This window comes from Podarcis cretensis (assembly GCF_951804945.1).
Source record: "Podarcis cretensis genome assembly, chromosome: 2".
NCBI classification, from domain to species: domain Eukaryota; kingdom Metazoa; phylum Chordata; class Lepidosauria; order Squamata; family Lacertidae; genus Podarcis; species Podarcis cretensis.
Window position 1 is genome coordinate 94,302,314 of NC_137171.1, and position 15,162 is coordinate 94,317,475.

General features: G+C 41.8%; 1 protein-coding gene across 9 annotated transcripts in view; it reads right to left on the bottom strand.

The window, feature by feature from the left end:
• Positions 1-15,162, bottom strand: part of LOC307206094 (contactin-4) — a 532,821-nt gene that overhangs the window by 262,252 nt on the left and 255,407 nt on the right. For 6 of the 9 annotated variants that reach the window (XM_079958886.1, XM_079958885.1, XM_079958888.1 and 3 more), the window contains one exon: positions 13,251-13,391. The exons of the other annotated variants lie outside the window; for them this stretch is intronic. In XM_079958886.1, the coding sequence (XP_079815012.1) occupies positions 13,251-13,305 (55 nt within the window). In that variant the 5' untranslated portion in view covers positions 13,306-13,391. The remainder of the gene's footprint in view (positions 1-13,250; positions 13,392-15,162) is intronic. 9 annotated transcript variants of the gene reach the window in all.

Consider the following 15,162-nt stretch of genomic DNA (forward strand, 5'->3'; position numbering starts at 1 on the left):
ATTTTCTTAACGGAGGGGTGTTCTGTTGTGGGTTGTTTTTTTTAAGCCAAAAACAAGGATAGAAACATAATCCCTGATGGTCATAGTTATGCAGCAAAAATACTTGAATTCCTTCTTTACCCCGTTCACTCTGCTTGCTAACCCCCTGATATCTCCCCATTAAGTCCTTAGACTTAGAGCTATCCCTTCCCACCTCATGCAACTACTAAGCTCCCATTTCTGAAGCCGCTTCTCTTCTTTTGCAGCCCTGCTTTGCACCTCTGCTTTACCTTCACCCCCATGTCCATGCCCAGCTCCTTTTGTGCAACCATCCATCCACACCCATCCACCCAGTGGTAATCTTTTGCATCTTCCTTCTCCCACACATTGCAACTGCTAAGCACCCTATCCACCTTCCACCCCCTCCTATAAAAGCACCCCCTCCTATTCTTCAGACTGTTTCATTCTCCTAGTCTCATCTTCAACTCCATTTCCCTATCTCCCACTCCCACTTTCCTCAACTCTCCCTTGCACACAGATCACTCCCATATCTATATGATTATGTGAAATCAGAGGCAATTACATGAATATAATCCTCAATTTGAGTCTTCCAACATGAAATCTTTCGGAGAGTTGGGCTGGAACTCCTTAAATCATTTTCCCCCTTTGTGGAACACTATATAGCTCCTTAGTCCAAGAAACTTTTCCATTTCCATTATCCCCCCCCCCCAAAAAAGCACTTGCTCTCATCTCTCAACTCACTGTTCTCTTTTAGTCTCCTTGCACCTCACGCCCCACACCTAAAATAGTTTTGTTTTCAGTATGCTGGATGTTCAAACTCCCTTCTTTGAAGATCATCTTCAACTCTACTCACAAATCAAACCTGGGTAAAGAGTGAGAACATTTTTACCTACACCCTCTCCTTTCTTCTCTTCCACAGATCTGTTCAGGAAGAAAAGGCGCAGTACTACTACTGCAATAATCTTGTTAACTCCAGAAGAGGTTAGAGTTTAACAGGCTTACAGGGAAAGCCTGCCAGAGCTTAGAGGGTTGTCAGGGACCCAGAATCATACCACTGCTTTTGAAAGAATTGTTTCATGGATCCAGGTTACTTCATCTAAATGTGCAAGTGTGCATTAAGGACTCATCTGGTAGAATCACAGAATCTTAAGAGTTGGAAGGGACCCCAAAAGCCATCTAGTCCAACCCCTGCAATGCAGGAATCTCATCTAAAGCATCCATGACAGATGGCCACCCAGTCTCTGCTTAAAAACGTCCAAGGGAGGAAAGTCCACCACCTCCAAGGGAGTCTGTTCCACAGCCAAACAGCTTCTGCTGCCAGAAAGTTTCTCAAATGTTTAGTCAGAATTTCCTTTCTTGAAGCCATTGGTTTGAGTCGTACCCTAACTAATACATATATAATCAGTCAGCCGCAACTTCATTCCATATACTCAAAGACCATTAGAATGGAATAGCAATTTCATTAAAATCAGCGTGTTAAAAGTAAACCCACAAAATAACAATGCACAAAATTTCAAAAGTAAAGCAAGAGCTAGCAAGTCATTAAACTTAAATACAAGAATCAGTTTTAAATGAAAGGACCATATAGCCATAGAAAAAAATATTATGGGAAAACGCATTTTGGATTTATATATGTGAAAATTAATGATTTTTCAAAAACAAGTGCGTAGTTTCTTAGCACAGCAAATAGAGCTACTACTGTAAATAAGGTAAAGGTAAAGGTACCCCTGCCCATACGGGCCAGTCTTGACAGACTCTGGGGTTGTGCGCCCATCTCACTTAAGAGGCCAGGGGCCAGCGCTGTCCGGAGACACTTCCGGGTCACGTGGCCAGAGTGACATCGCTGCTCTGGCAAGCCAGAGCCGCACACGGAAACGCCGTTTACCTTCCCGCTGGTAAGCGGTCCCTATTTATCTACTTGCACCCGGAGGTGCTTTCGAACTGCTAGGTTGGCAGGCGCTGGGACCGAGCAGCGGGAGAGCACCCCGCCGCAGGGATTCGAACCGCCGACCTTTCGATCGGCAAGCCCTAGGCGCTGAGGCTTTAACCCACAGCGCCACCTGCGTCCCCACTACTGTAAATAAGTAGCTGTAAATAAGCATTTATCAACCAGTAGTTCCAACACCACAGCCGGGGGGGGGGGGCATTGGTCTACAAGTTGCTGGAGAATCTGCAATAGTATACTCCTAACCCCAGCTACATATAAAAGGGACAGAATAGCAAATAGCATACCAGATCTTGGATCTGTTTGCAATCGTTTGTTTTGCTGGTGAAATTTCTATATAACGTCTCCCCAAGGTAGGTGGAGGGCATCACTTGAAACCTGAGTTCTGCAGATTTATTTGAAAATCACAGCCTGAAGGTAAAATGCTGTAGAATGGTTTGCCTTGAACTACGCGTACCAGGTGGAGAAACACATCAAAAATCATGGTGACCCACAGACCAATATTTCTCCATAGATAAATTGAGGACACTATGTATGGGGGCAAAAACCTCAACGCCACATATAATTCCAAGTACAAAATTTATGTGAGGCATCAATTCTATTTGCATGTTTTGGAAGCTTCAGTACACAACAGCTTTCAAACACATAGCACAATTCTGTGCATGTCTACTCAGAGGTATGTTTCTTTAAACTCATTGGGACTTACCTCTGAGTGGACAGAATTATGCTGTGGATTGACGAAAAGTAAACTGCAAAATCTTTAACAATGACGTATATATGCATGGGACGCAGGTGGTGCTGTGGGTTAAACCACAGAGCCTAGGACTTGCCGATCAGAAGGTCGGCAGTTCGAATCCCCATGATGTGGTGAGCTCCCGTTGCTCAGTCCCTGCTCCTGCCAACCTAGCAGTTCGAAAGCACGTCAAAGTGCAAGTAGATAAATAGGTACCGCTCCGGTGGGAAGGTAAACGGCGTTTCTGTGTGCTGCTGTGGTTCGCCAGAAGCGGCTTAGTCATGCTGGCCACGTGTCCCGGAAGCTGTACGCCGGCTCCCTCGGCCAATAAAGCGAGATGAGCACCGCAACCCCAGAGTCGGTCATGACTGCACCTAATGATCAGGGGTCCCTTTACCTTTACCTATATATGCATGTCCTATTTTTATTCACATTCAGATTTTTTTTATTGAGGAAAAATGTGAAGTGAGATGCAGTCCGTAAGAACACTAGTTAAAATCAATACACATAATTTCCAAGACACTGCAATGAGAACGTTTTAATGTAGCAGTCCTTATGCACAATTCAAATATGATTTAGTGGTTGTTATTTTCAAAACAACAAGAAACAGGAATGGAACGCACATAATGTTTCTTTTAAGACACAAAGCCTTTCATAATTTTAAAACATAAAAGAAAAATGATGGTACTTCGCCACAGAAGATTTCTGAGCTTAGACACCTTAGATGTTTAATTAAGTTGGAAATCAACAACTTCTTCTCAAGATGCTGACTGCTGGCTTGTTAATTAGTTCCCTCTTTTATTGATTAGCAACTTAAGCAGTACTCAGTTATAAATGGCTGTAATGCCTGCCTTGTTTCAGAGTCTAATTAATATGATATAGACTGTTTAACAATTGGTGCCTCCAAGTAATTTATAGTTCTAAATCTGTATATTTTATTGCTAATCAGCAAGAATAGTGCACAATGAAAATAAAAAAATCTAACTGAAGCACCATAGTCAAGATTTGTGTTTTGTTTTTATTATAATTTGTTTTTTTTTTAAAAAAAAAACTTTTCAAAAGTTGGTATAACTGTGAGCCAGTAGAAAACCTATTGCTTCATTTCAGAATTGAGGTGTCACAATATTTGATGAACAGATTGATAAAGTAGGATTAGATTATGTGAACTTCTTCCCCATTAACCCTACTGAAAGAAGTGGCAGCTAGATAAGGGCATGTAGCTCAGTTTTAGTAATGAACTAAAACTGACCGGAGCTCTACAAGAAGGGATAATTTATGATAGCCAAGCTCTTACTTGCTATCTATAAAGACTTGCAATTTATAAAGACTGCTCACAGAACAGGCCTGGGGCAAGGGGGATACCCATTCCTTCATCTCCCTTGCCTTCAGCTCCCAACTGTCCAGAAATCTGTTGCAAAGAGCTGGGGGACCCTTCAGAACAGCATGGAAGGTGGGACAGAGAGCTGCACGTGTTAAGGGTGAATCAACAAACAGTGCCCCTCTCACCTTCCACCAGCGGGATCCTCTACTGGACTGAAGGGCATTGTGTGAATGGAATGGGTTGCTTACATTTGCTGAAGTGCAAGCCATATTATTTGAACTGGAAAGTATTCTCTTAGCATGGCTACAATTATAAACAGAGCACACCTAGGCCTTACAGAGTAATCCTATATATGTCTACTTAAAAAATAAGTCTCACTGAGTTTTCTCTGTTAATGAATTATTTAAATAATAAGAGTTTAAATCATTTATTTAAAACAGGTGTATGGGAAGCCCACAAATAAGAGCTCAGACTCCAACCCCTGCCTGACGTGTCTTGTAAAGTAGGAACAAATTCCAAAACATAGCTGTTTTATTCTGTAACAGCAAAGAACAACAAGGAGTCCTGTAGCACTTGAAAAATAACAAATTTGGTGTGCAATGGGCTTTTGTAGCCAGAGTCCATGACTAATTTCTCACCTATTAAAAGCTAGAACCATGATAAATTTGTTGTTTCCTTAGTGTTGACTGAATACACATGTTGAGAGCTATACACATCCCTCGGTTGTGCAGGAAACCTAGAAGCAATGAATGAAGCTTCACTAATAAAATGAAGGACCTAGAATATACTACGTATTATTTTTATCAAAGCAAATTGATACTGGGTTGTGGTGATGGACTGTTCCTCTTTTCCTCTCCCCACTGTCTCTAAATGGTAGAGGCAATAAGATCTGGGGTGGATTGTCTGGGAAGCGGAAGCAGCAGCAGCAGATGCTGTGTGTTATGACTCCCTAGTTTCTATAGTTTCTTATTTCCTCCTCTCCCACCAAAGACATTATCTTGCCTGATTCATAATAAATTATAAAGCTTTAAAGTCCTTGCTGGGGGGCAGGGGCACTGAATCAGCTTCAAATAAGAACACACTACTGGCAGTCTCTTATTACAGGAGTACACCGCCCTTCACTGGTTTCCATGATAAATCTCCTCTGGCATTTGCTGGTTTGGAAAGAAGTTGAAGCCAGTAGCTTCACCTCATCTTCAACCTACCTGCCAGAGTTCTCTCCACCATAACTCTTCTTCCTTCAGTGCCTGAGCTTAAATCTATCCATTTAGCAACTCACCCTGAGCAATATCCCATCTCACCTCCCTGAACTGAAACCAATCATGGACTATACATTACGCTTGCAGCTGTCACATTTCTCAGTGCTTGCATGATGACTTCCCTTCCTCTGCTCTATGTCTGTCCTGTCCTGTAACCTCTTTGTGACAGGGCTTTGTTAGAGTATTTGTATAGTTCTTGGGAGAGTGGAACACCAGTTATTATACCTGGTAATATAGGGCAATGAAATAGTGGAGATCTAGACAGATAAAAGAATGACTTAGATCCAGCCTGGGGAACTTTTTTTCGGCCTGAGGAACACATTCCTTTCTAAGCAACCTTACAGGCACATGCCAGCTTGCACACTTATGGGTTCCCTTCATGGAACTATACTTATTTGTTTGGGTGATGAAGTTTATCTAGGATGGTTTGGCCCTTAACTGCAGGCACTGTATTTAATAACTATAACCTTTCTACCAATACAGTGGTACCTCAGGTTACATACGCTTCAGGTTACATACACTTCAGGTTACAGACTCCGCTAACCCAGAAATAGTGCCTCAGGTTAAGAACTTTGCTTCAGGATGAGAACAGAAACCAGGCTCCAGCGGCGTGGCAGCAGCAGGAGGCCCCATTAGCTAAAGTGGTGCTTCAGGTTAAGAACAGTTTCAGGTTAAGTACGGACCTCCGGAACGAATTAAGTACTTAACCTGAGGTACCACTGTACCTGTTGTTGAATCTTCTGAGTGTAGGACAAATGATGGATGTTCCTTACTATCATTCTGTCACCTACTACAGCACTCCAAAATAAGGGGCTTCTACCAAAATAAGGAACTTCCACCAATCCTTGTTTCATGAAATTTGATTCTTGACGAACCCCAGGTGAACAAATCAGTTCTCAAAAGTGACTTTTTGGGTAAGGAAAACTCACTTTGAATGCACAGGATGACAAGTAAAGAATAGATGAATAATGCAAAGACAGTTTTCAGCTATAGAGGTTCATGTGAAGGAAAAGATTCTGTAATGTGCCTTAAAGGAAGCAGCAAAACAAACATAACATATTGCTTTCTTTATGCTCTGTGCTTTGAAGTAGTGCAACAACAACACTTTATCCCTGCTGCAAACTGCCGAAAAGGAAGCAAGGTGTAACACAGTCAAATTCTCACTTCCACATTACTAAATTACCACATTACTACTATTACTTTCTGCTCATCTTTATTCATTGCGGTGTAGCATAAACTTTCCACTCAGTCTGTTTTTCACTCATTGTGACTAGAACAAAACATTATGCTAGATTTAATTGACATGTGTCCACGTTTCTTTCTTTCTCTCTCTCTCTCTCACACACACACAGAGAGGGGGGGGGGACAGGCTGCTTCCTTGAATGCATAATGAGATACCTCAAGATTGTTTCAGGCACTGATAAATTCCAAATCAATAATTCTGGCTCTGATACATTTACAAGGGCAGGGACTATCAGAGCCATTTTAGCGTATTCGTTTCATTAATCTGAGCTCCATTTGGAAACACCATACAAAATATATGCATGCTTACCCAGAAGTAACTCCCATTATGTTCAACATGATTAATTTCAGGCAAATGTACATAAGATCACAGCAACAAGGTATCAGAACCCCCATCTGGTTCTGAAAAATTGAACTAACCAAAACAGAGGAGAAAATGATTATCGAAGGCAATCACCTCCTCGCTTGCAACTTGCTGCAACCTGAAGTTACCAGCTTGAACCATAAAAACCTTCCAGCTGAAGAGGTAAACTGTGATCTCTTTGTGGATCCTTTGCTTGGGAAAAAATGCTGCTGAGCACCTGCCACTTTTGTCCAGGCCGCTAGCCCTGGCATGAGGAGAAAGAAACTCTGGATAACCAGTAGTGTGTTGGCAGCTGTGAAAACAACAGCTTGACAACAAAAGTAGTTCTTATTCAGAGAGGGGAGGGGTGTGTGTGTGTGTGTGTGTGTGTCAGAATTTGCATAAAATCAGGACCATCTGAAACAGTAAGAAGACTGTGAAACGCTGTATGTACTTGCAAACCCGAACAGCAGGAAATTCATAAGTTATCTTTCAGGTGGAACTAGCCCAAATAGAGACAAGTGCTTGTTGCCTTTTCAGCACCCACTGAAGACCAAGACACCACCTCTGAGGGTTTTCTGGCAGTTCTCCCAAAGCAAGAAGTTACAGAGAACCAGGCAGAGGGCCTTCTCAGCAGTGGCGCCCTCCCTGTGGAACGTCCTCCCACTGGATGTCAAGGAGATAAAGAACTACACAACTTTTAGAAAACATCTGAAGGCAGCCCTGTATTGGGAAGTTTTTAATGTTTGACATTTTAAAGGTTTTTAAATTTTGCTGGAAGCCGCCCAGAGGAAATAATAGGCTGGATTGGGGGGCTGGGGAAACCCAGCTAGATGGGAAAGGTATTAATAATAAATTTATTATTAATAATAATAATAAGCCTTTTAAAATATTTTTATCTAAGTCTGTATCAGTACTGGGTTTGAAATTATTTATTATGTATGTTTTCATGATGTTTTCATTGTCAATTGCTTTGGGCTGCTTTATGGGAAGTTATTGCTAAATGAAGTAAATGAAGTAAATGAAGTTGTGATTCAACTGCAGTTTAGCAGCCCCCCCCCCCCCCCCCGATCCAGCCTATTATTTCCTCTAGGCAACGGTCCAGCGCCTGCATGGCCTCACCTGATTGAAATGACAAGGAGAAACAGAGCTGCATGTTGTCCACAAGCTGGTGACACAATATTCTACACAGTGCCCAATAACCACTCCCCCAACAGCTTCAAATAAATGTTTAAAAGCTTGGGGGACAAGATGGAACCCCAAAAGACCTCACAACATTATTGCCATAGGACCATACAGCAGACCCCCTCTTTCACCCTCTGAAAACAGACGTGCAGGTAGGAGTGGATCCACCGTATCACCATGCCTTCATTTCACATAGCCATTCCAAGAGTACATCATGGCTGATGGTATCAAAAATTGTCCAGAGATCCAGGTAAATTGACACAGTCACATTGCCCTCTCCTTCTGATGAAGGTCACCAGTCAGGGCAACCAAGACTGTTCCAGTGCCAAAACCAGGCCTGAAGCCAGACTGAAATGGGTGTAGATCAGTGTTTCCCAAACTTGGGTCTCCAGCTGTTTTTGGATTACAAAACTCAAACATCACTGAGCTTCCCTCCCCCCCTAAATGAAGCCTAAAAATAGAGTAGGGAACGCACCCCCCCCATATTATTTATGGCACATGGGTTAGCAGTTTCAGAATCAGAACTTATGGCAGGGGGGGAAAGCAAACAAAGCAAAAAAAACCACTCAGCACTAATGTTGTAGCTCATCATTACCAAGGTCCCTGTGTTTCATATGCATGCTATGCCATCAGATAATTATATATATTTTAAATCAGCTCCACATTATACAGCTCAGTGAAAAGATGTACTGTGTCTACCCTGTACGCTTTTCACTGTATGGCCTCTATAATTTCGTAAGAAATCACTTAGACTATACAGATAAGACCTTAACAGCCTTTTCATTTTCAAGAAAATGAACTTATTAAAAACAAAAGCATTATCATAAAATTATATGACAAGCTATAGCTCAGGGATCCATTTCCTCGGAAATGTCACGTGTGTATATTCACTTTCATTATGAACAAAAAGCAGACATTCAATTTTGCTTGACAGGTTTAGCAAATAGCTCTTTCTGAATAAAACCTGGTGAACCAACAATATTGAAAGTCTGCAAATGTGAGATCCTAGAAGACTTATGAAAAAATAAATAAATAACCTAGATTCTAGTAGACTAATCAGTGTTTCCCAACCTTGTGCCCCCAGCTGTTTTTGGACTACAATTCCCATCATCCCTTGCCACTGGTCTTGCTGGTCAGGGATGATGGGAGTTGTAGTTCAAAAACAGCTGGAGGCACAAGGTTGGGAAACACTGGACTAAATGACAGTACAGACGTGTTTTTAAGTAATTGAATTTCTTCTCCTCCTCCTTTCTCCCTGACAATCGTACTATGTTTGCATGTCACACTAAACCATGTTTTGAGTGCAGCATGCACAAGCTTGTGTACCTTCCACATATAAGCCAGATGCAGTACAGTGGTACCTCAGGTTAAGTACTTAATTCTCCTCCTGCTGCTGCCGTGCCGCCGGAGCACGATTTCTGTTCTCATCCTGAAGCAAAGTTCTTAACCTGAGGTAATATTTCTGGGTTAGCGGAGGCTGTAACCTGAAGCGTATGTAACCTGAAGTGTATGTAACCCGAGGTACCACTGTACTTGGGATGTTTTAACTTTCCATTTCCTTTAAACGAAGCCTGTTGATTCCTTCAGCTGGGGATAGTGGTTTAGTCTAACTATGTTTAAACATGTTTTGATGTTGCCTTGTTTTCAAACTGTCCACATTCAGTGATAAACTACCTAGAAACTGATAAAAAAATATTTCCCCAGAGCACTAGCCGTTTTGGTCTGTTGCAGCAAAAGCTACGAAGTGTCTTGTGGCACTTTAAAGACTAACAAATTTATTATATCGTAAGCCTTCAAGGACTACAGTCCACTTTATCAGCTGCACGGAATGTTACCCTGAGTATATGTGCAGCTGCTACTCAGGATAATACTTCAAGCATACCATAATAAATTTGTTAGTCTTTCAGATGCCACAAGACTCACTGTTGCTTTGACAGAAACCTTCTAAGGTCTTCCTCCTGGCTACACAGAAGGGATGAGGTAAGCAAGTGAACTTGAGGCTTGCTCCCCCTTTTTCCTAATTGTGCACATCATGATGCTAACACAGCCATCTCGTCAGCATATTTAGAGCAGATAGGTCTCATAGCTTGGACTAATTTTCACTTTAGAAAATATATGCTTGCACGATATCACTTCCGATTCCTGGTGGGCAGGGCTGGTCAAGGCCATTTTGCTACCATGCCATTAACTAAAAATGCCACCACCTGCCCTCCTTACACCTGAGGAGCCCCAGGGAACAAAAGGAGGAGGGTGGCAGTGTGTGGATTTGCTAGGTAAGTGGGTCTGGAACATCTTGAATCTCATACTGGGCAAGAATACTTGAATGAATTTTAAGGGATCTGCAACAGGTTGCAGCCCAACATAACTAACTACCTGCCTTCAATGTGCTCCCCTTTCCGACCAAGGTAGAGGAGCTTCCTCACAAACCTCACATTAACATGCCAATGAGGGCTTGCCAAATCATAACCACTTGGGCCTCACAGTTTTGTATGAATGAGTTGGGCAAGCAGCAAGTGGAGGTCCTGTCCTTTCTAGCCTAGCAGCTTTTGAAGGAACTTCAAGGAAGCCTCGCTTGACCTAACAGATGGCTCAGGATGTCTGTCAACATGTGTTTTTTATTTTTCTTCTCTTAAATATACATTGCACCTGCTAACCTATCCTACGCTAGCAATTACTCTGTAGCCAGCTTCACACTCATGTTAAACACACACACACACACACACACACACACACACACACACAATAGCCACCAGCAACTTTTCCAGTCCGAGGCAACAGACAAAAAAATTCCTGCACAGCCCTGCTAAGCAGCAGCCTGTTCAACCTATATTACATAGTGGGCAGGTGGGTGGGTGCTGAGCCCAAGGGCAAAAGAGAGGATTTCGGGGAAAGAGCCAGGCTTTCTATGGCTCCACTCTGCTAATTCTGCACCTGGTGTGCCAGTTTCGCCACAGCCAGGTCACTCTTTCCTATCTTCTGGGGCAAAGTGTCCCCCATGTTTACTGAAAAAGTGTGTGTGTAAATTGGCAATAGTTTTTTGTTTTGTTTTTGCTTTGTTGTGTTTTTTTACAAAAATTTCAAGAGAAAACAGGAAACTAGCAAACTCCCAGAGCGCACAGTTCAGCTGCTCACTGATATAGGAATTAGAGACACTAGGTATATTTTTATTATTTTAATGTTTCAGTGGTTCACTGTAACTGCATTTAACATTTTAGAATGTATTAAGCTTGATTTTTGTGTTCTGCATTTGTGAGTCTCCCCCTCTTACACACTGCATTCCATCTCTCCTTATCTACCCCTGAAAGTGGTACAAATGACAGGATGTTTTAGCACCACAGTGTAAATCAGCTATCCTTGAAGCTATCTGAGACCCAGGAAGAGGATTTTATGATGCTCTTCCTTCAATGAAGGCTAGGTTGCCAGGGTAACACCAGACATCCGATACCTAAAATGGTCTGGGCACACTGGGGCCACTCCAAGGTAACTGCAGGGGTGAAGATACCAGTATGGAGCCATGCATGTTACTTCTCATGACTTGTAACCTTTCCTGATGTATGTGAAGATGTTTTATGACTCTTCGTTTGCTGTGTTTGAACTACTATATAAGCTTTTGTTTTGAAGTGCCTCAGGGCAGACCTTCTCAACTAGCATGTTGGGTTGAGTGAGCTCCGTCCTATTGCAATAGCTATAATAAATGCTGGGTCCCTAAATCTGCATGCTGGACTTGAAGATGGTTTCCTTGGTTCTGTGGTTTATTCAAAAGGTGGTTGCTCGTCACCTGGGTAACAAATAAGGTGGTGTAGAGGTGAATTCTTACCACATTACCCTGCATCAAATTTCAAAGGAGCAACACTTTGAGGTTTTATCCCGAAATCCCAGATGAAACTCCCAAGACTACTGCTTTTTTTTTTTGCTATTTTGGACCCTATAAGAAAAAATTTAAGCTCCTGATCACCTTTTCAATTCACACAAAATCATAATAATCAAGAGAGCCAGACCCATCTCTTTCCCAACTGACAGTCGCATGTATACAAGATAAAATAATGTGGTTTAAAAAAATAAAACAGTAGTTTTCAGAAAAACAACAATGCTTCTATTATGTTAAAGTATAATTAAAAAATGAGAGACGTTATCACGGTCATTACAAATATGCTACCTTCTTTTAAAAAGAAGTCAGGTCAGGATTTGCTATGCAAAACCATTTGATCATTTAGAAAGTAGATTTCACATAGACCTTTGTTCATAGTGAAGTGAAGTGATTCTGAATGGTCACCACATGCCAAAGCTGTGCCCAAAGCACTAACTGATGTACTTGGACAGACTTTACACTGGAAAGGACCGATGCTGTTGCAAATTTCCTACTTTTAGAACAAAACAGTTTGCAAAGTAACTGCTCAGGTTGTTGGCAAAGAAACTGGACTATGATGCACAGAGCACTGGTTTGATTTAGCAGATTTTTAAATCTTGATAGGCCTTGCAGAATCTAAATGACTAGATCACAAGATGCCCCTCACACATTTTAAAAATCATACAGCACCCACAATACATCTTTAGCAAAACTTTTATCTGCCTCAGAAAGTAGAGGAAGGAAAGAAATGAAGGCCTGGGGCAGGCATGGCCAAACTTGGCCCTCCAGCTGTTTTGGGACTACAATTCCCATCATCCCTGACCACTGGTCCTGTTAGCTAGCAATGATGGGAGTTGAAGTCCCAAAACAGCTGGAGGGCCAAGTTTGGCCATACCTGGCCTAGGGCAACAATAAAGCCATAGTTAGCAAAATGTAGTGATACAAGTACCGGAGTTCTACATTCACACACATTTGAGTCATTTCTTAAGTGCATTCAGTTTGTAACAGAACCACTTCTCACAAGTGGGGGACCTGCCACCTCAATAGAGGGCTCAATTGAACATTAAATGCTTTACATGAAAGAGGAGGAAAGTAGCTTCTTGTCAACTAACCACTCTGAATGAAAAATGTTGCAAAATGGAACAGGTTAAAGTAGCTTGAACCAAGGTATGGAAGGTACTACCAATATTAAAAGAGGAGGTTAAGAACATCAGTATAGTCTAGTTAAATACAAGCCAAGAAGGGCAGCTTTATTCGCTACTTTATCATGGGCGTATGAAATTCAATGCCCTTTTGAATTAATGTATAATATTACAGTGGCATTTTAAAATAAGAAATAAAGGAAGGGGGAAAAGTTTTAAAAATGACACTTTACCTGCAAGGCACAACATGAATGATTGCAGTACGAGCAGTTCCCATAGCAACCTCATTTTCAGTTTCTGAGGTCAAAGGAGGCCCAACTCCAATATGTAATGATTAGAATGCTGCTTCGTTTAAGTTTTATACAATCTTTAATCTGTAGGGATACAAAGAGAAATATCATTACTATAAGATTCAGGATTACAGCTCCGTATGTTCTTTGAGATTCTCTGCCTTTCCATATGATCTAAAATAAATTCGCACCCAAAGGAATGCAGAGAAGCTGTTATTTTTAAGTCGGTGAGGCAGGTAAAAATAAATCATACCCTTTAGATATAATACTATATTTTAACGTGTGTGTGTGTGTGTGTGTGTGTGTGTGACAGAGAGAGAGAGAGAGAGAGAGAGAGAGAGGCTGTGACAGAAAGACCTTAAGTTAAAAGAAAGCCTACAAGTTGTGAGGAAAAAGCTCTTCTGAGTTAGATATTAGATCTTCCCACTCTGTCATCTTCTTTCTGCAGCCTTACACAAGCCGTATTAACCTCACTGCCAGCTCACTAATCTAGTAATTATTATTTAGTTAATTGTACAAAACACCTTGAAGATGGCAGCCCACTAAGTGTTTGTCATCCTCTACTTTATCCCTTGACAACTTTGAACTTGCTCACATCGCAGCAAGTGAAATGGTAATAAGGGCAACCTACGGGTCCCTGTGGAGATGATAAATGCCCTTCTGTATACAAAGTCAGGGTGAGCCATTAGAGGAGAGCAAGACATCCCTTTTTGCCCAGGGAGCTAGGGCACAGTCTCCCCATTGCTCACGGCCATCCAGCAGCACAGATAGCCTGAGATTAATTGCTGCACTGTAACTCAAATCTCCCGCATGACAGTGTGTTGTCTTCCTTGCAGACCTCTGGAGCAGCTGGGGGAGGGGGGTCAGCAAGTTGGCAAACCACTTAAACTCTTTTAGCCATTTGACTGGAGGTAATTTATTTTCAGCAAAGCACGACTCCATTCTGCACCCCTCCCCTTTTTAAAGCAACTTCTCTGCTTTCTGGGCTTCAATGAAAAGGTTCTATCAGACTTGCTTCAGTATTCTTAATCTAAGCTCCGCTCAATCTAATATAAATTCAAACAGCCTCCCTTCACCTTTGTACTTTAAGTAGTTTTAGAGAACTAGTTCCACAATGTTTTGCCTGTGTGTTTGGGTGGCTGTGTGTGTGTGTGTGTGTGTGTGTGTGTGCACGTGCACGCGCACGCACGCACACACGCACACACACACACACATTAAACACACACACACATCTCTTCAAGTATCTATGCCAGGCATTTTTAGATTAAAAATAAATAAAGCCATCTAATCATATGTTCTCATCATTTATTCATCTTTCTGATGTCTGGAAGTTAAGGAGCCTTCAAGTTTACAAGACAAACGGCATGCCTAATAGAAAGTGAAGTGGTATCATTAGAGGTCCCTGCCTGCTTTTGTAAGTTAAAATTGTTCAGTTTCTAATAAAGTCAGGTTCAATGTGCTGAGAAGACTAAGAATCCCTATCATCTGATCTGCAGATGTTACTTGAAGGGAGTAATTGGAATATATTCCACAATTCTGACACGTTCGGTGATTAAGCTGACTGCAGATAAGCAGAAAAGTGTTGATCAATGGAACTGAATAGCATTTTAACGCAAATGATTACAGCAAACATTATTAATTGGGCAAGGAGCATGTCACAGATTCTGCTATGCAATGTTCAGCAGCTCCTGCCTCGTATCTTTAAAGGACAGCTCAAGGATGCACCAGGTTTTAGGGCCATATACATTAATTGTGTCGATGAAATTAAAGCTCCCCTTTTAAGCAAACGTAAGTAACAACTATATGGGGGACTGAGCAGCATAGGAACCATGTGGGTGGCGAGGGGGAGTTTAAC